The sequence below is a fragment of the Capra hircus genome, chromosome 1, assembly GCF_001704415.2.
Source record: "Capra hircus breed San Clemente chromosome 1, ASM170441v1, whole genome shotgun sequence".
Classification (NCBI taxonomy): Eukaryota; Metazoa; Chordata; class Mammalia; order Artiodactyla; family Bovidae; genus Capra; species Capra hircus.
The window spans coordinates 2,764,103-2,790,828 of record NC_030808.1 but is presented as its reverse complement, the minus strand read 5'-3'; the positions used below and the strand labels follow the sequence as shown (position 1 = coordinate 2,790,828).

Sequence of the window (26,726 nt, the reverse complement as noted above, 5' to 3'; positions counted from 1 at the left end):
TACACCCAACAAACTCTGAAGTGTGCCAGACACCATGAGAAGCAATGCCAATAGGGCAATTAATAAAACATAAGTGCAGTCATCAGGAGTGTGTGAAGGGGCACACAGAACATAGGAGGTGGGGACACTGATGGCTTTGCTTCGTAAATAAATATACATGCAAGACATCGATCCTGCATCGTCAAGAAAGCATAGTTACAGACAGTAGGAGAGACTCTGTGCTAAACACCTAGCCAAATGTTAAAGATGTTTTCTACAGTGATGCTTGGGAACCTCCAGCGTGCATCCACCTAGCCAAATGATAAAGATGTTTTCTACAGTGATGCTTGGGAACCTCCAGCGTGCATCCACCTAGCCAAATGATAAAGATGTTTTCTACAGTGATGCTTGGGAACCTCCAGCGTGCATCCACCTAGCCAAATGATAAAGATGTTTTCTACAGTGATTCTTGGGAACCTCCAGTGTGCATCCTCCTCCTATAATGTGATGATTTGAAACCACAGCCTGAACATGCGTACCGCGGAGCCAGCACCTTCCATGTACAGGCTTTTGGGCTCTGCTGTGGGTTGCCGTTGTTTAGTCACTCAGTTGTGCCTGACTCTTCTGCAACCCCCTGGACTGTCGCCCACCCGGCTCATCCGTCCACGGGATTTCCCCAGACAAGAATCCTGGAGTGGGTTGTGCCATTTCCTTTTCCATTGCTGTGGGTGCTGAAAAGCAAATGCTCAATGACTCCCAGACCCAGACTGTTCTTGCAAAATAACCAGGGTGGATGGGTAAACCCAGGAAACAAAGGCAGGGGAGCTTCAAAGTGTGTTAGCTACTACTTCTCAGAGAGCCACAGAGTTAAACAACAAAGTAATAATACTTTAGAAAGCTGTGATATGCAAGAAAAGTTTACCTCACAGAGACAGAAGCTGCAAATGCTTCCCATGGACCAAGACACCCACGGAAATCTTTAATTATTAATAGAAGCAAAATATTTTGCTTTGCCATCTATTTCCAACTGAGGTGGGAGGGAAAGAGAAATGAAACTTCATGGGGTCTTGATCAACAGGAACAAACCCACTGGGAAATCTTACCATCATCATCAATATATATTTTGTGGACATTCCCAACAGAGCTGCCACTTAGAGAGTCTTCTGGAAACCAGACCCGAATAGCAACCTCATCCAAGACTCCTGAAACCTCAGCGTGAGAGATAGCCCACTGCCAGACACCAAAGGTCTTCAGGTGGTTTTGATGGAGACACCATTCCTTAAATATTACCATGCTGAAAACATTTATACAGTTGCACAGAGAACAATAAACAAGAGCCCACACTTTGAAGGGTTTAACAAAGAGAACAGAACGATGGTAAAAGGGTGGTTCTTACCACCTTCCCTCCTCCACCGTATTTTCAAACTTCTTTAAGTTACAATAACGTCTTGATAACTTAGAAAGATAAAAGTGAGCACGCACAACAAACACAAAAACGATAATGGTCTTACTTGTAACCCAGGAGTCTGTGGTTCGATCAGTAAATAGTTACCCTAAAAATGGGACTTTCAATCAATACACCAGTGTGTCTTCTCATTTTGGGAAATGTTTCTCAATTATGAGCCCTAGTGAGTCATGGCTGGTCTAACATAAAGAGAAAATCTTAATGAACTAAGATTATCAGCACTCTCAAGAATTTCAAGATCCTCCACTATTTGCAAGTCAATATCAAGGTGTTTAAAAAAAAAAAAAACTTACCGTGTTTGTAACACATCTATGTGCAAGAATTCCAAATATTAATGAATATTTTAAGACAGTAATTCTAAGATGTGGCCTGCACGATTTGTTGTTGTTTCTCTTCAGTCACTAATCGTAAAATTTTCAAGAGAAAACTTCCTAACTTGGGAGAAATTCAGACAGGAAATAATTTAAACAGTCTGGTTTCCAGAAGACTCTCTAAGTGGCAGCTCTGTTGGGAATGTCCACAAAATATTTATTGATGATGATGATGATAAGATTTCCCAGTGGATTTGTTCCTGTTGATCAAGACCCCATGAAGTTTTCCCACATTTACTTACTTAAGTTACTTAGCATTTGATTTATTTTGAGACAGTGAAGCCACAAATTATACCATTATTTAGTGTAGTTGGCATACTTTTTAAAATTTACATGTTTCTATGACTCCTCCGAAGGATGAAATATAAAACATAAGGTAGGTATTTTCAATAAGTAATCTGAGCCCATTAACACAGATACCATACTCTTCAAATCCATCAACGTTTGGCTCTTTTCTGCTCATATTCTTCCATTTCAGTCAAACCTCTCCAGAAAACATAAATGCATGCAGTTAGGACATACAGAGATCCATGCACGCGCGTGCACACACACAGAGCTACTGCAGAATTTCCAAGGATATTTATTCTGCCCTTCAAGATGATCTTTCTATTTTTTTTTTAATGCCCACGTTCATTAGGAAAAAGTCACAGGTCTACATGGTAAAGGCATGAGAAAGATGCCCATGGTCACACGTGAATAGTAACAGCTGAGTATGAATGAATGAATCTCTTTGTAATTATTTGAGTGATGGCAATGATCAGAATATATTCACAACCCACAGGCCAACATGCTTCCTGCTAGATTTAGTAACAGTCACTTTCATAACATTCAAAGCATGAACTGCACATGAAATGTAGATCTTGAAACAGTTACTGTACCAGAACTGGACTGGTGCTCGGATGGCAGATGACAGACTGATGTGGAATGATGTGGATCAGACAGAATAGGAAAGAGAATGAGCTGAATGCGAGAGACAGAGGAAAAAGATTGATTATTAAATATTAGCGAGAGCACCCATCACCAACACCGAGAACAGCAATAAGGAAATAAAAGACAGACAATTCCAACAATCACCGTTGTTGTTTGGACCCTCCTCTGGGGGGGGGGCGGGGACATCACTCAATGTTAATTAGATAATTAATAACATGTGGCACTGTTTTCCCTATTATCTCTTTCCGTCTGAAGAATAAAATCAGCTCCACTAACTGCAATAAAGTGTCTCCTAAAGAAGCATTCAGCTTTAGAAAGCACCTGGCTCTGGGCACACTATATAATTTACCCCACACAAATGCTTTTCTGGGGACCATCAATTTCCTGAAGCACACACCAAAGGTTTCTGTTTTCAAACTCAAGAGATGTTAGAGTGTCCCACACCATAATGCTTTTAGCTCTAGTTCTATGTTTTTTCGGGGAAAAAAAAAAATCTGAGGATTTAAGAAAAACAATAAAACCCTTTTATTGTTAGAGAAAGGGATATATGTCACAATGACACCATTAAAATCCCATCAAGTGATAAAACCCTTTATAAGGACAGCTGGTCTAACTCATTAATTAAAGATGGTCTCTACGTTGCCCTGACAGTTGTCCTTCATTCCCTTAGTTTCCATCAAAGCAAAAGCTTGAAAAGTACCTAAAATCACTATTTTCCCCACTGTTTAATTTTTCACCAATATTTATTGCTAAACTCTAACACACCTTCCAATTCCTGATGGAGTCTAATGCCAGTGCATACAGGAGGTGCCAGAGCAATGCTACTCTTTGGAAGGCCCCTCCAGAGTTCAGCTAATATGAAAAACCCAGAGTCCTACTTCTGACACCTTCAGCTGCAGTTCTGAGAATAACTCCCACAGCTCGGCAGAATATTAATGGGTCTCTAAAGAATCGTGCTAATCTATAAATAAAAGGATGCAGAAATCCTCAATAGACTAATTTTGTTAAGTAATTAAAATAAAAAATGTGAACAGAAATGCCATTATCTTTAAAAAGCTAGAATTCGTGTACATGAAGGAAGCGAAGCATGCAATGGTGTATCATTTATTTTTAACACCCATGTGGGGGCTGATTTTCAGCTTTGCCCTGAAACAAATGGTCCTTCTACTTTTCCTCCAGAGAGATGATCTGATACGCTTATTTGAGCCACAGTGTTCTATTTCTCCTTCACATGAAGCCAGATTTTTCCCTTACCAAGTCCTAGTCATTTGTACTTTTTGTTAAGTACAAAAATTGCTGATGGCAGAAGAACTGAGTTACTAATTGAGATAGTGAAAGTTATTCCGTATTTATAAACCACTTGTATCGATAGAGGGCTTCCCAGGCGGTGGTAGTGGTAAAGAATCTGCCTGCCAATGCAGGAGACGTTAAGAGAGCTGGGTTTAATCCCTGGGTCGGGAAGATCCCTGGAGTAGGAAATGGCAGCCCACTCCAGTATCATTGCCTGGAGAATTCCATGGACAGAGGAGCCTGGCGGGCTACAGCCCATAGGACTCTACAGTCCACAGAGTTGGACATGACTGAAGCGACTTAGCACGCACATGTTGAATGAGAAGGTTCAAAACATCATTGGATTCATCCAGCTTCTTCTAGGATAAAATTATGACAAGGTTTCCACTTTCCCTTTAGTGGTCTCAGAGAAGGCAATTTCACTCCCCTAAGAATATTCCCTGGTAGCTCAGAGGTTAAAGCATCTGCCTGCAATACAGGAGAGCTGGGTTCAATCCCTGGGTTGGGAAGATCCCCTGGAGAAGGAAATGGCAACCCACTCCAGTATTCTTGCCTGGAAAATCCCATGGACAGAGGAGCCTGGTGGGCTATACTCCAAGGGGTAGCAAAGAGTCGGACACAACTGAGCGACTTCACAAGAATATATTCTAGGCTCTTCCACCCCTTACGGACCATCCTTCCAGATGACTGACAGTTCTTGCAGCCATCTACTTGGCACAAAGGAAGCCATCCAAGTTTGGAGTGGCCAGATAGAGATTAAAAACCTCCTTTGGCGGGCCTCCCTGGTGACTCAGTGGTAAAGAACCCACCTGCCAAAGCAGGAGACGTAGGTCTGACCCCTGATCTGGGAAGAGACCACATAGGCTACGGAGCAACAAGGCTGAGGCGCCTCAGCTACTGAGCCTGTCCTCTAGCGCCTGGGAGCCGCAATCACTGGCCCAAGTGCCCGAGAGCCCCGCTCTGCAACGGGAAGCCACTGCAATGAGAAGCGCGCACACTGCAACTAGAGAGTACTCTCCGCTTGCCGCAACTAGAGGAAAGCCCAAAGAGCAACGAAGACCCAGCACAGCCAAACAACAAATAAACAAATAAAAGTACTGAAAGGGGAAAAAAAAACCTCCGTTGCAAGCAACTATGACCGTGATGTGAGCTCAGGCAAGGAACCAGGGCTTTCTGAGCCTCACCTTCTCATCTATACAATGGGGACGTACCACTGCTTCTCAGACTCGACATGACTACCAAATAAGATTATGAATGCTGCTAATTAGGTAAAAGAAAAGCCTGACATTTAAGAAAAGTCCCGTTATTTCCTCCTTCCCTTCTCTCACTCAAGGCAATCCAGTTCATCTAGCTGTCACTCAAGGAGGATCAAAAAAATGAAACTGGGCTTACCGTGAAAATGATCACAAAGCTTCTATAACTTAAGGTGTAAACAGAGGAAGGGAGTTCAATCACTTGCCACTTTAAAGGAAAAAAGAGGCTAATTGTATGTTCACAGGAAGGAGAATTTCTCATCATGGACTGCAAATTTGACATCTATTTCAACGTTTTCCTACCCTAAAGATGCCCATGGTGTGTTAGAAACTGTCAAAGAGCAGGTTACAAATAGTGCACGTAACCGAGTGTTGTGTTGATCTCTCAGTCGTGTCCAGCTCTTTGCAACCTCATGGACTGTAGCCCGCCAGGCTCCTCTGTCCATGGGATTCTCCAGGCAAGAATACTGGAGAGGGTAGCCATTCCCTCCCCCAGGGGATCTTCCTGACCCAGGGACTGTACCTGGGTTTCCACATTACAGGCAGATTGTTTACCATCTGAGACACCTGGGAAGCTCTGTGCACATAATATGATGCCACTGAATACATGTATGTGTGCTTGTGGCAAACAGAAAGCAGGGACAAACACCAAAATGTTCACCGAGGTGACTTGTGAATTTTGTGAGCAAGGGTGCCTTAATTTTCGGCTTTGTTCTTTACCTAAACTCTCTACAACTTGTGCAATGAGCACGTAATAGGCTTTGCACAAATCTATCAAGAACACATGTTGCAAGAAGCTACTAAGAGAATCCCTCTCCTCCTAGTGTGGAAGAATTCATGTCCATCCATTAAGCATATTATCACAAGGGGACCCAATACTACTCTGGAATGAAACGAAGGTGTTCTTTCAAGAACCCTCCTCTGCCACCCGCAGCTGAGTGTCCGTGGAGTCCTCGAACGCAAACTACCCCAAGTGGCCTCATACCTTGCAGATCAGCTCCAGGGTGTCCCGGGCCGTGTCCCCGGGCCGGACGACCGTCAGGGCTGGCTGATTGTTCGGGAGACAGAACCAGGACGGGGTGAAATACTCGTGGACCCAAATGTCACAGTCGGGATTGTGCTGGTGGACGGCGGGTAAGACCATTTCTTTCTCCCTCTAGGATAAGAAATAAAGTTAGCAGAGCAGCAAGTCAGTCTCTGGGGATCTCAGACCCCCTGACAGCACATAGGGATTATCTATTCTGAAGAAAAGGGCCCGGTGGCAGAAGTGTGGTGGCAGGAGTAAAGGATAGAGGGGACTCTCAGAGAGAGGAAGAAATTATAGAGAAAGGAGCTTTCTGGGGGTGGGCGAGATGTCTCAGGTGAGACGCAGACCTCACACCTGACCCATGGCATCCACAGGTGGGCACTGCATGACTGAGTGGGTATCAAACTTTGGAAGAAAGAAAGAAATGGACCATCCATTCAGTTCGGCTTTCTTGCTATGATTTCTTCCACTACAAATTTAGAGCTGAGAGTCCTCTGGCAAGACTCTGTACCCTGATGAGCTATGAGTTTCAAAGGCAACCAGGAGGCTCCAAGGAAATTCTTAAAGATGGTGTTCCAACACAAGCTATTGACAACCAGCATCATTTCTGTGCTCACATTTAACCTCTGGCACAGCTCTGGAAGGGACAGAGAGCTACATTTCCCTTATGAGGTGCAGAGAACTCCACAGGTGAGCTTTCTGCCTTTTCTCAGGTGGTTGCCATCAGTCCATCTCTGAATTGGGGAATAGTACCAAGTTTCCAAGAGTGGGAGGAGCCATGCCCTACCTACATACTCAGCAGCTGGGTTATAGCTAAGCCAGCTAAACAGCTAAACCAAAAAACACTCCACAGGTTGATGAAATATTAGGAATCTAGTCTCTCTGGCGTAAGCAAAGAAATAATTTCTTTAGATTTTAGCAAGGTAAAAATAATGCTGATGCTCAACAGGTGGTAAGAAATAAGCCTTGAATATTGGTTTATATCCATGGATTGGTAAATATGTACCCATAGATTACTGAAAATGTGCTGCCATCAGCAGATTATAAGAAGAAACAAGTTTCCGTACGGAAGCCTGAGAGGTGGTAACGTAACACCTTCTGTACGTAAAAAGATCAGATCCCAGAATAGGGGACATGTCTCTGTAAAGGCTACTAACCTAAATTCTTCAATGGAGAAGACAGTTTCAGCTCTGCCTTTGAATGGCTTGGCTTTCACAGATAAATTGAACCCCAGGGAAGGCACTGTCAAAATGCAATAAACTTGCCCAAATCCCATTAATTGTAATTGGAATTTTCCCACTCTGTCCCCACGTGCCACCTTAAAGAAACGCTCTTAGCACTAGATCAGCCCAAATTTTGTATCTAAACTGCACTCCAGCCAAGGAGTAAAAATAAAGGGGTATCTCGGAAAAACGAAAAGAGTGACAGAAATCCAATGGAACAGTTTTTGCAGTTTCCGGGATCCGTGTGACTGGGGAAAATATCCCTACATTAAAAGTGCACTAATTATGATATTCAAGACGAATTACCTAACTTCAGACATGAATACACGAACACAGAAACTGTGCTTGGATTGCACGTAAGGACAGTGATTTAACTTCATGAGATTTCATCAGAAAGAGACAGCGGTTATTGATGCGTATTTCCAAGGACAGCTATCTTGATATCCACAATGACATAATCCAGGAGCAGTTAGGCATCAAAGGGAGAAAAAGGTCCCTCCGTGACCACACTTCTGCCCACTCCCTGCAGTAACAGAACCCTGATTTCAGAGGCTCGGCTCTATCTAGAACATGGGACAAGCCACTGCTTGGTTGCATGGCAACTGAAAGCTGAGCTCTGTCATATTGATTCTGAGTCAGGGAATGGAAGGATCATACCAAGGTCACATTATCAACATCAGCACTCCCACCCCTTCCCCCAACAAAGAGCCTGTTGGTATCACCATTAGGGTCTTTCAAATGAGGGATGTCCATTCATTTAGAGGCTGAAAATAGCAGCCTAGGGAAAAAAAAAAAAAAATCAATATTCTTTATGGGCTTGCAATCAGAGCAGTTTGAAAGATCCTTTTAAAGCCAAACACAAGGTTAAACCAAGTCTGGAGATTTATAACTGGATGCTTGTCTTGGGAGGCAAATGTACGTTTTATTTTTAAAAGAACATACCATTAGAATAGTACTTTGAAATTAATTGAAGCAAAACAGCATGTGTGGGTAGATAGGGAGACCAGCACAAACTGACCTCTTGAGAAGGAAGTCGTTTACGAGAGGAGCTTACAACGGCACAAAATATTCTGCTACCCAGAACCCCACTTTCCTCCCTTCTTCTAGATGGAAACAAACATTCAAATGATAATTACTGAAAATGTGATGTCAGCGGGTGAATGTCTTACTATAAAGAAGTTTTCCATCTCTTCTGACCAGTTACATAATTTTAAAGGACGGATCATTTCAGTTTCTAATACTGAGTCTACTTAATTTTAGGATCCCAAGAAACCTGTGCACTGTGGAATGTTGAGGTATTTGTGGTACTTTTAGAAAAGGAACGTGTGTTTATTTTTACCTTGCCATCTGGAACAGTGTCATCAAATATTCCCTCTAAAGATTTCTTTACAGCCTCAGTTCCCTCACCGAACACCTGCATATACAAAAGTATCATCTTAAAAAGGAATCTGGGCAAAAGAAGCATGAGAAGGGGATGGAAATGGGCATGGCTATTAGGAAACATTACAAAAATTTCACATGCTCTCACATCAAACTCTCAAGTAGGTAAAACAATTTACAGGCTAGCAGACCAGGAAAACCACTCCTCTGTCGGGATCACTCCCCAACTCTCGGACGATTTTTTAAAATTGGCTTATTAGAGCTAGATTCTTTTCTATAAATTTAGATGAATTAGCTTACAAATGCAATGTACCGGATTCTTTCACAATGAAGAATTTCAACTACAGTGCCACACACCTAATCAGATATTTACCAATAATAATTAGTTTACGTTTTAATCCTCAGAACTAAGGGGTCTTCCCTGACGGCCTAGCGGTTAAGACTCCACATTTCCAATGCAGGGGGCATGGGTTTGATCCCTGGTTTGAGATCTGAGGTCCCAAATGTCATGAGGTGTGGCCAAAGAATTTTAAAATAAACAAAGACATCAATAACAAACTTAAAAATCCGCAAAACCTGAGACATACATTTAGAATTATATTACCGCAACACCATGGAAAAGTTTCTTATTTAAAAAATAGAAACTTGTCTACCCTTGGAAATTTAAGAATTCTACAAACTTAAAGATATGACTGTGAATTGGGAGATGAGGTTTGACATATATACAGTACCATGTGTGAAAATAAATAGCTAGTGGGAAGCTGGCGTATAGCGCAGGGAGGTCAGTTCAGTGCTCTGTAATGACCTGGATGGGTGGGATGAGAGATGGATGGGAAGGAGGCCCAAAAGCTATATGTATGTATATAGCTCCATATGTATCTAGCTGATTCACTTCATTGCACAGCAGATACTAATACACCATCACACAGCAATTATAATCCAATTTTAAAAGATATGACTAAAACCACATCAGGGTACCTATGCCACGAGGTGGTCAAAACCTGAATACATCAACGTGAGAAATTTTATACACTGGCTCTCAACTGATGGTGTACTGTTGGTATAGAGTATGTAATTAAGAAAAAGGTTTTGCTCCAAAGCAAGTGAGATACATAGACACATACAATTTTTATCTGTTTCAAAGTCCTAAATTAACAAGTCAATTTCTGTTGGTATGCTTATGGCTAAGAGGTTTTTTAAAACACTTACCATAAGAGAGAATAGCAAGAATTGGTTATAGAACACCACATGATCCTCTGATTAAAAGAACTAGCTAAACTTCTTTTGGATTCGTTTAAATTCAGGCATATATTTCAGCAGCAATGGACTATAACATAAGTGGGCACCATAAAGGAGAAGCATACGAATGAACTAAAGCTCCTTTTTTAAGATATTTTTTATTTTATTTTATTATTTTATTTATTTATCAGCTGCTCATATGGCATGTGGGATCTTTGTTCCCAAATCAAGGATCAAACCCATGCCCTCTGCAGTGGAAGCACCGAGTCTTGACCACGTCCCTGAAATAAGGCTTTTAACAGAAGAGAAATGCAACTCGAGTTGCCAACTGCAACTCCTGGCAGGTATTTATAGTGATGGTCTGAGTCACCTGTAAGGCCAACAGATGCATGTAGAACAAGGCGAGAAATGCTGACTGCTAAGGTCACCTTTTTGCACGTTTAATCAAGAGTCATCAAGTCTTGTGTGTGACTTTTTCCGCTGAAATATTGACTTTCCTCCAGTTTATTCTTCGAATTTACACAGAAGCAAGACCCCAGGCAGCCAACTTGACGCGCCTCTCCCCCCAAAGACCAGAGAACAAACAGCAGGACTGCTCCGGCTCTCCCCACCTGCTCATCGTTTCTACATCCCAGGTAGGAACGATGAGCGTGGTGGGCAGCTAAGGACTTAGTACCTCAGCCTTCAGGCCTGATTTCGCTTTTAAATGTCATTCCTAAGTAAACTAATGGCTGAACTAGCCAAATAAACAAGATCTTTTTTTTACTGAGTCAGTCAATGGACCTGTCTCACTTTGCATAAGGGCTCAGAGTGAACAGGTCAAATTGGCAATACTAATCATGACCTCAAAATGCACAGTGCCTCTGCAGCTCACGGACTGGATATTCTCCTCCTCTCCTATGTTCTTTCCATGCCTATCATCAAAGCGGCTCTGGGGCAACTTGTTTTCCAAAGCCAAAAAGAAATGACAATGGAAAGAGAATTCCCCAGAAGTAACTCTGGCAGGAAAGTGGTCTTTGATAGTCAAAGTCAAAGTGATGAGGCCAGAGCATTTGGGTATTAGAGACCCACTGATGCTGCACCATAGGGGGTACCACTCAGGATGCACTGAGACAGGTCCCCTTCAAGCCCTGCCACCTCGGGAGATGGACGTCACGGTGGTGAGGCTCTCAGACGCCTGGTTCCTCATATTGGTAGGTACCCATTTTAACATCAACCCCAAACAGTCAAGGGCAAAGAAATAACCAGATTGCCCTGGAGGCGGCCTTTGATCCAAAACCAGAGGAGGCAGAAAAAGACCGTCAGTTGCCCACGTGGCTTCATCATCAAGCCCTGCTTTTTTCCGGAAGACTCAGGAAGAAGTGCACTTTCCGTACGTCTGTAATTAAGCAAGGCTTAGAAAGGATGCAGGTGGGGACGGCAGCTTGGTGATAGACTAATAGCAGAGTTCAGCGCTGTGGGTGCACATTATCTATTCAAAGCACCTAGCACAACCAACGTCTTTGCTTCAGCTAGCTGAAGTGCTGTGACACTGGGCACCAGTCAAGGAACAGCACACACACATGCGCATCCCAAGCGCCGTGTCCGTGGAAGCAACCTACGCTTGCTTCTCATCCACCTTGGAACCCACCTGATTGATGCTTGGGCGTCCCTGCTTCTTTTTAGAGGTAGTATCCAGACCCCAAAGAGAAGAAAACCTGCTCCTTCTCTTGCTTGCGGATCGGGACATGGCCTGAGTACGTCTTCTGACTCCAGTTTCACCCGTGCGGGCAGCCACCTGAGGACGGCAAGAGGGGCCATCGACAAGAGGTAGTCAGGACCAGGGACCTGTTCCCCAAAGTCCCCACTAAGCCCCACCCTCCAAGAGTCTCATGTCAGCCAACACTGAGCCCACCAACCACAGCATTCCATCCATAACTCACATATACGGGAACTGTGAGAGTCCTTTCTAGATTCAAACTATAACCGAAAGCTTGGCAAACGCGATCGCTGTCTGAAATGATCAGTTGCTGTTGTTGTTCAGTTACTAGGGCATGTCTGACTCTTTGCAACCCCGTGGACTGCAGCACACCAGGTTTCCCTGTCCTTCACTATCTTCCATACTTTGCTCAGACTTTCATCCATTGAGTCGGTGATATCCCACTATCTCATCCTCTGTCACCCTCAATCTTTCCCAGCACCAGGGTCTTTTCCAACGAGTCGGCTCAGTAAAAATACATAATAACTGTAACAGAATGTATACCAGGTTTCCAAGAAATCCGATATCCTTCTGGTCACAGTCCCAAACTCTAGCATCAAGTTAAACTAACCATACTTTCTTGAGATTCTCTCTGAATGATACAGAGTTGTTTCTATACCCTAACAAAAAACAGTGACCGAGTGTCAGCAAAAACAGTGAAAACAGCACATTTGGGTGCCTGTGATTTCGTACTGAATCTAAATTTACCCATCTCTTCTATTTTGTTTTCTCAGAATTACATAAAATTACATTCCTCATTAAGCAAGTGATGGTTGTCCCCCAACATTAATCACTCCTTGGCCTTAGTCAGAGAAATCTCAAAAAAAGTTGAGCATCTGGCTGCCCCAAGTGGACTTATTTTCCTTGTAGCAGGGTGTGGGATACTGATGAAGTTCTGGTCCAAGGGAAGTAGAAAAGTTATTTATAATTTCCAGGAAGAATCCTCAAAAGGAGAGGGTTTTCCATTATCCTTCACTCCCCTCTTTCTGGAAAGGTCATGTTAGCTAGTTCAGGACATTTGGATGGAAGCATTTTCAAGGATTACAGAATAAGACGGAAGGGATCCAGGGTCCAGGAAAGATGGTGAAACCACATTATAGCCTTCATGTCCTATGTTTAGGTGAAAGAGGAATAAGAGTTGTATTTCCTCAATCATGATTTTGTAAAATATTTAATTTCAAACAGGCATAGAAAAGGCTAGAAGACATTTTCCTCCTTATTTTTATAAGATATATTTTACACAGCAAAAGAGAGCAAAAAAATGTTTCCCAAAACATTAAAACTACCACTGTTAATATTTGGTTACATCCTTCCTGACTTTACTTCCAAGCAAACATGTATATCATCTTTTTACAAAAATGGAAACGTACTAAATGCATTTGGCAATTCTTTCATCTACACTTAAAATATGATACTCATCTTTTTATTACAACTAACTTTGGAGAGGAAAATGTATTTTCTTTTTTTTTTTTTTTTAAAAGAAGCTAACCTCCATTGAGATGTTTGCAAGGTGCCAGCGTGCATGCTCAGTAATTCAGTTGTGTTCACTCTTTGCAACCCCTATGGACTGTAGCCCGCTGTGGCCCACCAGCCTCCTCTGTTCGTGGGATTTTTCCAAGCAATAATACTGGAGTGGCTTGCCATCTTCTCCTCCAAGGGGATCTTCCTGACCCGGGAATTGAACCTGCATCTCCTGCATTACAGGCGGACTCCTTACACTTGAGCTACCAGCCAGGAACCCAGACAAATACTTAAATGTTCAGAAAGGGGCCACACCAAACCTACATCCACTGCTGTGATCACCTGCATCAAGCAATAAGTGCAGAAGCTCTGAGACTTTACGGATTTTAAAATCCATAAAGTCTTTGCAGGCAATCATTTGGGCTTGAACTTTATCCCACAGGTGGTAAGCAGAGTCCCAGCAGAAGCCAGGAGGTCTCAACAGGCCACCCACGGGCCCTCCTTTCAAACAAGGGAGTGCCAGGAGGTACAGCAAGTTGGGCTTGAAATGAAACTTCCCCACCCACTCTTTGTTGCTGGAGGTAAATATCTCAGAACCTACTTGTCATAGATTCCCACACGGGCAACTCCCCATGTGATGGCTGCCAACTGGCCGCCTTCTCGCAGATGAACAATGTTGGGTAACAACCGGGGGCCCCCTCAGCAGTGAGCACACTAGCTACAAGGCACACCTTCCTGAGGTTTTCAGCACTGACAAGGTAAACACTCTGGAAGCCCCACTGAGTATATTGGCAAAGACCCCGACGTCCATCAGAAACAAGAATCAAAACACCTTCTCTGCAAGGGTATTAGGGGGAAAGTTTTGGTCCCAAACAAAAAAAAGAGGAGGGAGCTTGAAAGGTCTTGCATTTTCTCAGCTTCAGACATAAGCAAACCTAGGCAGGGGCAGGGAAAAATGTGGCACTCAACACAATGGTGGGAAAACTCCCCCAGAGAGAGCTCTTACCACAAATATACTCAAGGCGTTAGGGGAGCAAAAGTCACACAACCATAAAGGACACATTCTTACGTTAAATATGCAAACATTTCTTCTTCTCCATTTGATCGCTTTCTAAGCTAAAGGTAAACAACAGTTGTAAAAGGAATAAGTGATAATGTGCTAACATACAAAGATGCTCACATAACTGTGTCAAAATCAGTGAGGCTTATGGTCACAACATGAGGCTTAGAACCACTGAATAAATGGTATGAAAGGTAAACATTCTAGAGAAAAAAATGTTCACGTGGTCTCATATTTATAAAGATATATATACGGACATATACAGGCAGATACACATGTATGGACACACACACACAATTGTCCGTCAGTATCCATGGGAAATTGGCTCTTTAGGACCCCCAAGGAACCAAAATCCTCCCATGCTCAAGAGCTTATATACAATGGCATAGTACTTATATATAACCTACATACCATCTCCTATGTATTTTAAATATCACTAGCTTACTTATAATACCTAATATAATGTATATTCTATGTAAACAGGTGTAAGTACAATGTAAATGCTATGGAAATAGTTGAGCAAATTTGTTTTGCTTTTTGGAACTTTCTGGAATTTATTTTTTTAATATTTCCAATCCATGGTTGGTTGAATCCCCAGATGCAGAACCTGCGGAAATGAATGGTCAAGTGTGTGTGTGTGTCTGTGTGTGTGTGTGTGTGTGTCTGTGTGTGTGTGTGTGTGTCTGTGTGTGTCTGTGTGTGTCTGTGTGTGTGTGTCTGTGTGTGTGTGTGTGTGTGCGTGTGTGTCTCTGGTGTCTGTGTGTATCACAGCACCCATCAATATCTGAACTTTTGTGTTTATCTGGTGTTGCTGTTTAGTCGCTAAGGCATGTCCAACATTTGTGACCCCATAAACTGTAGCCCACCAGGCTCCTCTGTCCATGGAATTTCCCAGGCCAAAATAACTAGGGTGGGGTGCCATTTCCTTCTCTAGAGGATCTTCCTGACCCAGGGATGGAACCCACGACTCTTGGGTCTCCTGCACTGCAGGCAGATCCTTTACCACCGAGACACCTGGGAAGCCCTTGTGTTTATCTGATTGCTTACTCATTATCCATCTTTCCCACAAGAATATCAGCTCCAATGGGACAAGAACTCTGGATTTGTTTACCGCTATAACCCTAATCAGAGGACAGTATGGACATATGCCAGGCACTCACATTTGTTAGCTGAATCAATAAATAAACAACAAACAAACAAGAAAAAGCAGAAGCAGAGATCCTACATGACACAGTTACAACAAGTGAGCAGCAACTCTAGTTTCTAATTTTGGACAAACAGAGTCCAGAAGAAAAACCTACATAACCATAAATGTGTTCAGTTCCCAGCTGACCAGTTGGTTTAATTCCGTTTAACAAATGGACTGTTTCATTTAAGGTTCTGATAGTAACTACTCTAAACTGTTGGGGACCTCTTAAACTGCGAAAGTTACTGCTACTCCCAAGACAATAATGACTCAAAATGAGCAAAGAGATTTAGATGGAAGGGAAAAAAAAAAAAAAGCTGGCAAAAGAACTGTTGGACAAGAGCTCAAGAGTTTCTCAATGATCTTTGCTCACACAATGCCTCTCTTTGTGGCCCGTACCTGATTACTCTATCATTCTGTTCATCTGTGCAAACAAGAACAATGATAACCTTTCAAAGAGTACAGTGGGGACCCTTCAGTTCATTACTGAAAATCACTGAGCATGATGCGAAGTCGTCCTGGTCAATGGAACTTAAATTGTGCTCGAATCTCCTCCCCTAGCCCCGTTGCCCTGACACCTCCTCCTCCCATGCTCCCCACTTAAAAGAAAGAAAGGAAAAAAAAAGTCTGGACAAAGGCTAAATTGAAGAGTGTTTCAACCCCAAGGGAACATTCTCTGGGGTCAAAAGACAAGGAGAGAAAGAAAAAAAGTAAGTATCCAATAAATGAGACAGTAAAAACTCCCTGCCCAGAACCTTCTATAAAACGTACAGCAACAAATAGGAAGAGATACCCAACAGGCTTGCTTAACTGGTCTGGTCCCACTGAAACCCCTCATGGAAAAGAGAAGTTTACAATGACACACAAACACCCAGATATACGATACAGACGTAGCTAGCAAAAAAAAAAAAAAAAAAGGAACAGAGACTGGCACATATGGAATTAAACATTCTCCTTTAAGATCATGGACTGAATAGAGCTAAAAGTCACCAACCCTTCCACTCCCGTTGTCAGCTGGTCAGATTCTAAAGCCTGCCCATCAAAAGAAAAGCACACACAAATCATAGACATCGAGACAGAGGAGATTAGCAGGTCTGGAGATGAATTATGGAAGGATGATTTAGTGGGTTTTATTGCATCGTCTCATTTTAGAGGGACTTCCCAGGTGGCGCTAGTGGTAAAGAATCTGCCTGACCGATGCAAGAGACGCAGGTTTGAACCCTGAGGTGGGAAGATCCCCTGGAGGAGGAAACGGCAAATTGCTCCAGCATTTTTGCCTGAAAAATTCCAAGGACAAGAGGAGCCTGGCGGGCTATAGCCCACGGAGCTGCAAAGAGTCAGAGACAGCTGAGCAACTAAGCACACACACGAGAGGTTAGCTTCAGCGGCTTTGAAGAAAATAGCAGAAACACAGAAGTTTTAGGTAGACAGCAAGATTATTTTCTCCAAAGGTTATCAAGCCCAGGAGAAGGAAACAGCCATTTGGATGGCTTGGGATTTAGTATTGGGTTGGTTGAAAAGTTCATTAGGGTTTTTCCATAAGAACTCAAACAAACTTTTCGGCCAGCCCAGTCATAACACTGATGCACCATCATGGGTATCAAACTTCCTACATAAGAAAGTGAAATCAAGTGTTAGTTGCTCAGTCATGTCCCAGTCTTTGCAACCCCATGACTGTAACTCGCCAGGCTCCTCTGTCCTTGGAATTCTCCAGGCAGGAATACTGGAGTGGGTAACCATTTCCTACGCCAGAGGATCTTCCTGACACAGGGATCGAACCGAAGTCTCCGACATGCAGGTAGATTCTTTAGCGTCTGAACCACCACGGAAGCCCTTTCCTTAATAAGACTGCTCCTTCAATTGATGACATTCTCACAGTGTGGTAAACAAGAATTTTTCTTGCAATTAATTTGCAGAACAAGAAAACTAAGATTTGCTTAAGTTACAAAGCAGGGTCCAGGTCTCACAGAAACAGACCAAGAGCCACAAACTGAAGACCGTTTGCAAAATTAATTGATCACAGCCCTTGGACCCAGTGCCACTAAAAAAAATAAGACTTAATAGCTGTATGGAGAGGTGGTAGCCAGGAGACCAAGAGCTGAGCTGTAATTAGTAGAACAAATCAGGATGCCAGTTCTAATAACTCCAGAAATTGGTTTAAGACTTCTTTAAAAATGTAAATCTACCCTAATTATCTGAATGATGATGCTAATCTATTTATAAAGAACACAAACGCCTCTGAGTGAATTACAGCTCTGAATCAATTGAAGAGCGCAGCTGACAGAGCGAGCCCAGAGCCCCACAGGAAAGCTTCTCCAAGGCGGTTTCTGGAACCTGGGACTTAACATTCAGTTTCACAGTAAATGTGCTAAGGTGCAGTACATTTTCAGTGGGTGTTCATTTGGATAGGCAAAAACCGTGTTGCTCGCATAGCAATTTTTGAGAAGAAAGGAACCCAAAGTACATAAAGCTGTTTTCAATTTAGCAAGTACATGAAATTACAGATTGCAAACATAACAACTACACAATCTGCCGCTCTGGAGGTCAGATGAAAATTCTCTTCCCCAAGCAACGACCTATGTCGGGCTGAGAAACACAGAAAGGTCTTGACCTTCTACAAAAGAATCAGGTATTTATGGTCACCCAAAACTATGATGGGGGCTTCCCTGGTGGCTCAGACAGTAGAGAATCTGCCAGCAGTGTAGACCTGGGTTGGATCCCTGGGTTGGGAAGATCCCCTGGAGGAGGGCATGGCAACCCACTCCAGTATTCTTGCCTGGAGAATTCCATGGAGAGAGGAGCCTGGTGAGTCCATGGGGTCAAAAAGAGTCAGACATGACTGAGTGACTAACACTTTCACTTTCAAAACTATGATGAAAAAGTGAAAAGGAAGATTTTTAAAGAAATCTACTCAATATGTGGTGTGTGTCTTCATGTGAAAAACTGAGAGAGAAACACATTTATGTTTGAGAGAACAAGCTCTCCACTTATCATATCCACAAGAATAACAGAAAAAATACATACTGGCGTTGAAAGCATGACACCACCTAAAAATGACATGAGTTATCCACCAGGACCCCATGCGAAGAGCTCTTGAGGTAATACCTTTCATGTTTTCTTTGCACAAAAATTTAGGCCCCATCAAGACCAGCTTAGTAACAAATGTCAAAAGAGATTCAAATGAAGATTTGCATCCACGGCTGAGAGAGGACGTATCAGAAAGCCACACAGTAAAACTGGAAAACCACTTCTGAGACTCTTGTCAAGTCGTGCTCAGGATTAATAGTCAAGATGAATATTTATCAAAAACACATTAGCGTCTACTTACCAGGGCATGAAAAGATGACACAGAAAAAATTCCAAGGCGGCCCATTGCCACTTTGGTTGGCCGGCTTGCAAAGGCAAGTAACCTTTTAGGGTTGGGCAGCTCCCCACCTTGGAGGCTGGCTAGGTAACAGCGGTAGCGAAACAGGTCCATTTGGAACTGCTCAAGATTCTGCTCCCAGACAAAGATCTACAGTGGTAAAAACAGGGGGAAAGTGAAAGAAGAAAAAGAGAAGGCAAATGTTAACATTTTTATTCCACATAAGTGTGACAAGTCCACATGTTGCAAAGGTATTAATTTTAATCCTAAAAGGTAAACAGCAGGTATCCTACGTTTCTTAGGTGATAACAAGTCCCATTTTGCTGTTGCCATAGCTGACTTGTTTTTCTGCGAGCTAACGTCATACATTCAGTATGACACACAGAACACACAGCCTTAGTTGCTCTGCTCCCTTCCATCACAGATTCTATGTTGGCAACCAGGACAGACCATCAGCTCCAGGCTCAGAACCACAAACCTGAGGGAGAAGAAGGGAAAAAGCAGAGGAATTCCAGCCCTGGAGAAGTGTAGGACTTACCTAGGGGTGGTTTTTCAGAGGAAGATAGAGAAGAGGGAAGGCAAAGTGATTTCCAAATCAGAGACAAATAGGCCGAGAGTTTTGGGAGCAGGTGGGCGGCTGAAAGTACAGGATGGGACCACGGAAAATACTAATGGTGAAGCTCCACATTCTGGAACACATAGTTTCAATCACAGAATAGGTCCAAGATGTTTCCACATTTTTCAAAGTGGCAAAATAATACCCACCTCCTGAGGCTGATGTGACGGTTGAATAAAGTAATGAAAGAGTGAGAGTTGGAACAGGTATATTGTGAAGGCTCGGGGATCTTGGCTGTGATGTGGATATTAATCGGTGGTTGACAGCTACCTTTTTACTTCAGCTTAAAATACGGTGTTAGTATGAACACATATTCATAACACTATTCACAACAGCCAAATAATGGAACTAGCCCAAATATCTATCAAAAGATGAATGGGTAAACAAATTGTGGTGTAAACACACGATGGAGTAATATTCATCCATAAAAGGAATGGAGTGTGCATACCACAACGTGGACCAGTCTGTAAGATATTACGCTAACTCAAAGACACTGACACAAAAGGTCACATATTATGTGACTCCATTTATACAAAACATCCGAAACTGGCAAACCCAGAGACAGAAGGCCAGGGGCAAAAGGAGCAACAGCTTAAAAGATACGGAGCTTCCTTTTGAGGTAGACGGTATCTGGGACTAGACAGAGATAATGGTTACTCAAAAGGAAATGGCAACCCACTCTAGTGTTCTTGCCTGGAGAATCCCAAGGATGGGGGAGCCTGGCAGGCTGCCATCTATGGGGTCGCACACAGTCGGACACGACTGAAGTGACTTAGCAGCAGCAGCAGCAGCAACATTACACATTCACACTTTAAAGCGGTTAAGTTTGTGTTATGTAAATTTCACCTCTGGTTAAAAAATACAAAGAACAGGGTAATCGAGGGAAAGAACAGACAGAGGGGAATTCAGAATGTCATATGCTGATCAATTATTTAAGGTAAGGTAAAGTCGCTCAGTCGTGTCTGACTCTTTGCGACCCCATGGGCTGTAGCCTACCAGGCTCCTCTGTCCATGGGATTTTCCAGGCAATAGTACTGGAGTGGATTGCCATTTCCTTCTCCAGGGGATCTTCCCGACCCAGGGATCGAACCCGGGTCTTCCACATTGTAGACAGACGCTTAACCGTCTGAGTTCACATACTTATTTCCTACATACTAGGCAAAGTTTCAAAATGTTGCTAAATGGCAATCACTTTATTTATTTATTTTTTTTTTCCTTTTTGGCAATACCACATGGCACGTGGGATCTTAGTTCCCTGACAGGGATTGAACCAGTGCCCTCTGCATTGGAAGGGCAGAGTCTTAACGTCTGAACTGAATAGAAGGCAAAATGGCCTGTTATCTCACTAAATCTTTCCTTTCTGGCATGAAATACACTTACCTGCATATACAGTAATTATACACATATTGTTAAAGCACACTCTACCTTTACTAAATATAGAAATTTAACTTTATTGAGGGGTCAGGGATGAAGTTAGACCCATCACAGTTGGGCACGCGGTCAACCTGATAACACGGGGAATGAAATCGCAGACATGCCAATTACCCAGATCCCTGAGAACAGCTTGCCACTGGTGGGAGCAGGAGGGCTCCTCCATTAGACTTCTGTTTTTCCTCCAGCGTAATACTGTTCCCTTCAGCTCATAACAATCAACTGTGAACCACTGGTGAGGAGAACTGACAGTCAAAATAGAGAGTCTAGCAGCCTGGGCGACAGGCCGACAAGGAGGAGATAACCAAGGATGTCTCTCGGTTCCAAGGCAGCAGAAACACCCCTTTCAAGGCCTAAGGATTGGCCCACGTCTGCACACAGGAGAACAATTACCTGATCTAATATAGTTTTCTTCTTCTTTGAATCCGTGACGGAGGACAGCTGCATTTCGCCCATTTTCTTCATCTTCTCATCCATGTCGATCTTCTGCTCCAGTTTCTTGATCTCCGACTTCAGCAGCCGGAGCGTGTCCTCTTTGTGGTGGTGTCTTGCGACAGCGGCCGCGCAAGCAGAGTGGATGGCAGTGATCCAGTTCTCCAGCTCCGTCTGGCTGGTGGTCTGTGAGGGGCAGGGCGGGGCCCGAGAAGAAACAGGCACCACGGAGGTCAGCAGAGAAGAACCAGTGTGCATTTCCAGGCAAGCCCTGGCTGGGGGTCAAGCAGACGGCTCTACACACCCCCTGGGGAAGGCTAACCTTTCTGACCGCCTTGCTCAGAGAGCAGATAAAACAAGGGCGTCTCAGGTCAGACACCACTCCACCCCGCCCTCGCTCCCAAGGGCTATCGGGAATGAGGCCACCATGTCAGCTCACTCATGTACTTATGGAGCTCACTTGTTGCAACGGACTGAATGGTTGTATCCAGCCCCCTGCCCCAGATTCAAACACTGAAAACCTAACCCCCAGTGTGATGGAGCTGTGCGCTCAGTCGTGTCTGACTCCTTGCTACCCCATGGACTGAAGCCCACCATGGAATGTTCCAGGCAAGAATACTGGAGTGGATTGCGATTTCCTTCTCCGAGTGTGATGGTATTAGGAGGTAATGAGGTCATGGGAGTGGAGGCTTCATACAGGGGATCGGTGCCCTTATAAAAAGAAGCCAGAGAGCTAGCTAGCTCCAGAGCTCCATAGACTGCCACCTGTGAATCAGGGAACGCGCCCAATCAGACCCCAGCCATGTTCCCACCCTCATCTCACACTTCCAGCCTCCAGAATGTTTATAAAGTCACCCAGTCTGGGGTGGTTTCTGACAGCAGCCCAAACCAGAGCACTGGCATATGTGGCAATTCTATCCGCCACTGTCGTCTAATCACTAGGTCATGTCCACCTCTTTGTGACCCCACAGACCGCAGCATGCCAGGCTCCTCTGTCTTCCACTGTCTCCTGAAATTTGTTCCGATTCATGCCCACTGACTCTGTGGACAGTTCTATACAGAGAGCTTAGTTTTGGTTTCTTTTTTAACTTCTGATTTTTTAAAATAATGAAAGTATGATAACACATTTATGGGAGACTGGGAAGATATAGAACAAAGTGACATACAGTTCCACTATATTATTATTTTTATAAGTAGACAAATTAAGGTTTTTAGTAGGTGTTTCAGATAGCTTGGTTTCTTATTGACAGTTGCTGTGAAGCAAAGGTCAGTTCCCAGAGGGGACAGGTCAGTTCAGAGGTGACAATGAAGCCAAGGGATATTACAAGGAAAATGCGATAACCCTGTCTGCAGTGAACCGCTGTGACCCCAATCCTCAGGAGCCGTGCCTGAGCCAAGAAGCCATAACATAACTAGGGCTGGGATGGAGATCCAGGAGCTCGAAGTATTACCAACTCAGGAACAAGGGGAGAGTCCAGAAATAGCGACCACCTAGGAGAACTCCAGCCACTAAGAGCGACCAGGTCAAGGGGCTTTAAAGACAATTAACACTGGCGGGAGACACCCGCCAATGAGCAGATAACTTCAAAGTGGGCTTGCTGTAACTCCGGGTGCTCTGAAAGGCAAAAGCTGGGGTACAGCTCATGTGTCACCATATGCTATGATTAAGTCTCTAGGAACACAGTCAATGAGCATCTCCTTAGAGAAGTTTAGTAAACGCTCAGAAGTTAGCTCAGAACCCAACCATGCCTCAGCCTGAACAGAGGATCTCTTTGGCTAGTTCAATATTAAACTGGCCAACAGCATCATTTTTCAGTCACAAAACATTGTTACTTTTTTATTTTCTCTCTGATGCATCTTCCTACTTTTCTCACTCATTTGAGCCATGGTTTGAAAGCATATTCTACTAACAGGACTCCACGACAAAACTGAAATTTAAGTGAAGGCACCACCACTAGAGTTTATGTTATTTCGGAATCTCATCAGATTCATATCCCATAAAAGAAACGGCATCAAATGTTACAGTGCCTGCCAGCAGAGACACCACACAACAGACTAACCTAGGCAATCTGGCAGTTGTTATGTTTACAACAAAACACTTGCCTGTATCTAAGGAAGACTTCAATAAGCTAGATATTCTCCTAAAGAAACAGCACCTGATAAAGCAAATGGGATCATCTCGGTGGGAAAAGAAGAAGAGATACAGATACTGGAAGTCAAAGGTAAATACTTATAGGTAGGGAAAGGGAAAAATGCAATGTGTGTACATGAGATTCATCTTTCTATTACCTACCTAGGACTTAACCATCTTATAATTGCAAGCTTGTAACTGACTACCTTTCTCCATTTTACTTCCCACTCCCCCCTTTAATTCTTTAAGAGTTACAGACTGAGATGCAAATTTTTTATCTTTAATCTCCTCTTAGAAAGCAATTACCTTCCATTTTGTCTTTATGTATCACTTTAAAGTTATTCCAGAAAAACAGAGTGTAAGATCCTCCCACATATAAAACCACCATGCTTCCCATTCCTAGTGCAAATGAAATGTTTGCTGTCTCTGGGTTTCTCAACCTCAGTGGGTAATCTGCAGGTGCAGTTATCTCCCCCACCCCACCCCTTTCAAACATTTTACTGGAGAAGGCAATGGCACCCCACTCCAGTACTCTTGCCTGGAAAATCCCATGGATGGAGGAGCCTGGTGGGCTGCAGTCCATGGGGTCACCAAGAGTCGGACATGACTGAGCGACTTCACTTTCACTTTTCACTTTCATGCATTGGAAAAGGAAATGGCAGCCCACTCGAGTATTCTTGCTTGGAGAATCCCAGGGTTGGGGGAGCCTGGTGGGCTGCCGTCTATGGGGTCGCACAGAGTCAGACAAGACTGAAGCAACTTGGCAGTAGCAGTAGCAGCAGAGAAGGAATCAGTTCAGATGGGAAAACAATCAAGTAAGGATGCTTTTCGAAAAGAAACATTTCCAGGAAGAAAATACCAAGTATTGGCGAAGACATGGAGCAACCAGAATATTCTTATGAGCTGCGGGATGCTAAAGTGGTGTAACTGGCTTGGAAAACGATTTGGTACTACCTCCTAAAGTAGAAGGTCTGCACACCTTGTGACCCCCCAAAACGCACTCGTGGGCATGTTCTCAAGAGAAACGCATTCCTGTGTCCACCAAAACGTATGTCCTGAAAGGTTTACACCAGTTCAGTTTGCAAAGGACCAAACTAAAAACTACCCCAACACCTGTCAACAGGAGAATGAAGGGAACACATGGACAATCACACAGTGACACACGACACAGGAATGAAAGACCGGTGACTACGCGCTGCAATACGGGTAAAGTTCCACACGTGCTGTGCACTTAGTCGCCCAGCCGTGTCCACATCTTTGCAACCCCATGGACGCAGCCCGCCAGGCTCCTCTATCCAGGGGATTCTCCAGGCAAGAACACTGGAGTGGGCTGCCATGCCCTCCTCCGGGGGATCTTCCCAACCCAGGCATCAAACCCAGGTCTCCCGCATTGCAGGCGGATTCTTTACTGTCTGAGCCGCCAGGGCAGCCCCACATAAGATTGAGGAAAAGAAGCCAAACACGAAAGAGTTTCAAGACTCTATTTATATAAAGTACAAACACAGGAAAACTAATGCACACTGTGAGAAGTCAGAAGAGTTGTTTGATGGGAATTGGGGGGCGGAGGGGAGGTAGCATTTTGAAGGAAGCACAGGGTGTCTCTCGGGTGCTGGCCATATTCTGCTTCTTGATCTGGGTGACAGTTATGTGAGTGTATGTCACCGGTGTGCCCATGAAACATCATCAAAAAGAGTACTTTTCTGTGTATACGTTATACTTTTTAACAGAGAGATTTTAAAGGATCCTTCCCAGATATATCACCCTAATATTGCAGTCTAATTTTTCTATAACTATTCTAAAAATGTTACACTTTTGATTCTTATTTTTCAGGAAAGAGTGTCGCTGGAGGGTTGTAATGGAAGTTCCCAACAGCATGACCTTTTCCAGCATCACCTTCTTTGTCCTCCAAAGTGCCTGACAGCATCTGATGAACAGCTAGTCCCTTGAGCCAAAATATGCTTTTCCCCTTTGTACGCACAGCTCAATGGAAACAAGGAGCTTTCAGATGTGAAGGGAGCTGGCGTTTTAACCCATGTGAAAAGGATATTGTGGGGCTCTTTCAGATGGAATCCATGCAGAGGTAGCACGTGTCACTAAGGAGGACAGGACATGTCTCCAGTAAAAACAGCTGGTGCATCAGTGCTCTCTGAAAGGTCAGCATCTATTCCCCCAGGACCATCTTCATCCATCTCTGCTTCCCTTCTCCCACCCCAGAGGAAGAAAAGCAAATATCTACAACCCTGACATAATACCTAACGAACAGTGAGAAACAGCTTAAAATTCCTGATACAAACTCTGCTAAATCCAGTTACAAACCTTACTTTTTAAAATAATATATTCATCAAGAAGGGGGTCCGTGGGATGATTTTACAGATGAAGAAACTCAAGCCTGGTCGAGGCAGGGATGACACAGTCATTTATCATAAACCCTGATCTCTTTCCATCCTTTTTTTTTTTTAAACACGCTACATACACCACTCCAGACCCCTTCAGCTCTCACCAATTGCTCTGAAAGCCTAGCTGTGGGGTCTTTGCTGTTGCTCACTTATTTTGAGCTCTCCTTAGGGACACCGGGGGGATGGAATTTTCCTGCTGCCTTTGAAGTTAGGTGTGGTCAGGTCACTTGGCTGCGGTCAATGGATCTGAGCAGAAGTGAAAAGAGTACAAGCCCCTGTGCCCTTGTCTTTTTGTTCTTTTTGGTGGTAGGTAATCACTTTACAATATTGTGCTGGCCTCTGCCATACATCAGCATGAGTCAGCCACAGGTACACACCCGTCCCCTCCCTCCTGAACCCCTCTTACTGCTCCCACCCCATCCCACCCCTCTAGGTGGTCTCACAGCACTGGGCTGGGCTCCCTCTGTCGCACAGCAAATTCCCACTGGCTCTGTATTTCACACATGATAATATGCATGTTTCCATGCAACTCAGCCCACCCTCTCCAGAGTGAAGTCACTCAGAAAGAGAAAGACAACGACTGCATATTACCACATGTTACTTCTTGGAAGAAAAGTTATGACCAACCTAGATAGCATATTCAAAAGCAGAGACATTACTTTGCCAGCAAAGGTCTGTCTAGTCAAGGCTATGGTTTTTCCTGTGGTCATGTATGGATGTGAGAGTTGGACTGTGAAGAAGGCTGAGCACCGAA

The 26,726-nt window shown here is 43.7% G+C and overlaps 1 protein-coding gene across 6 annotated transcripts in view; it reads right to left on the bottom strand.

Annotated features, from left to right (window-relative positions):
- Positions 1 to 26,726, bottom strand: part of TIAM1 (T-cell lymphoma invasion and metastasis 1) — a 462,470-nt gene that overhangs the window by 96,829 nt on the left and 338,915 nt on the right. For 5 of the 6 annotated variants that reach the window (XM_018048483.1, XM_018048423.1, XM_018048380.1 and 2 more), the window contains 5 exons: positions 21,407 to 21,631; positions 18,931 to 19,116; positions 11,788 to 11,934; positions 8,878 to 8,952; positions 6,274 to 6,444 (listed from right to left, as the gene is read on the bottom strand). In XM_018048483.1, coding sequence (XP_017903972.1) covers positions 6,274 to 6,444; positions 8,878 to 8,952; positions 11,788 to 11,934; positions 18,931 to 19,116; positions 21,407 to 21,631 — 804 coding nt within the window. The remainder of the gene's footprint in view (positions 1 to 6,273; positions 6,445 to 8,877; positions 8,953 to 11,787; positions 11,935 to 18,930; positions 19,117 to 21,406; positions 21,632 to 26,726) is intronic. The other variant, XM_018048590.1, reaches the window with a different exon arrangement.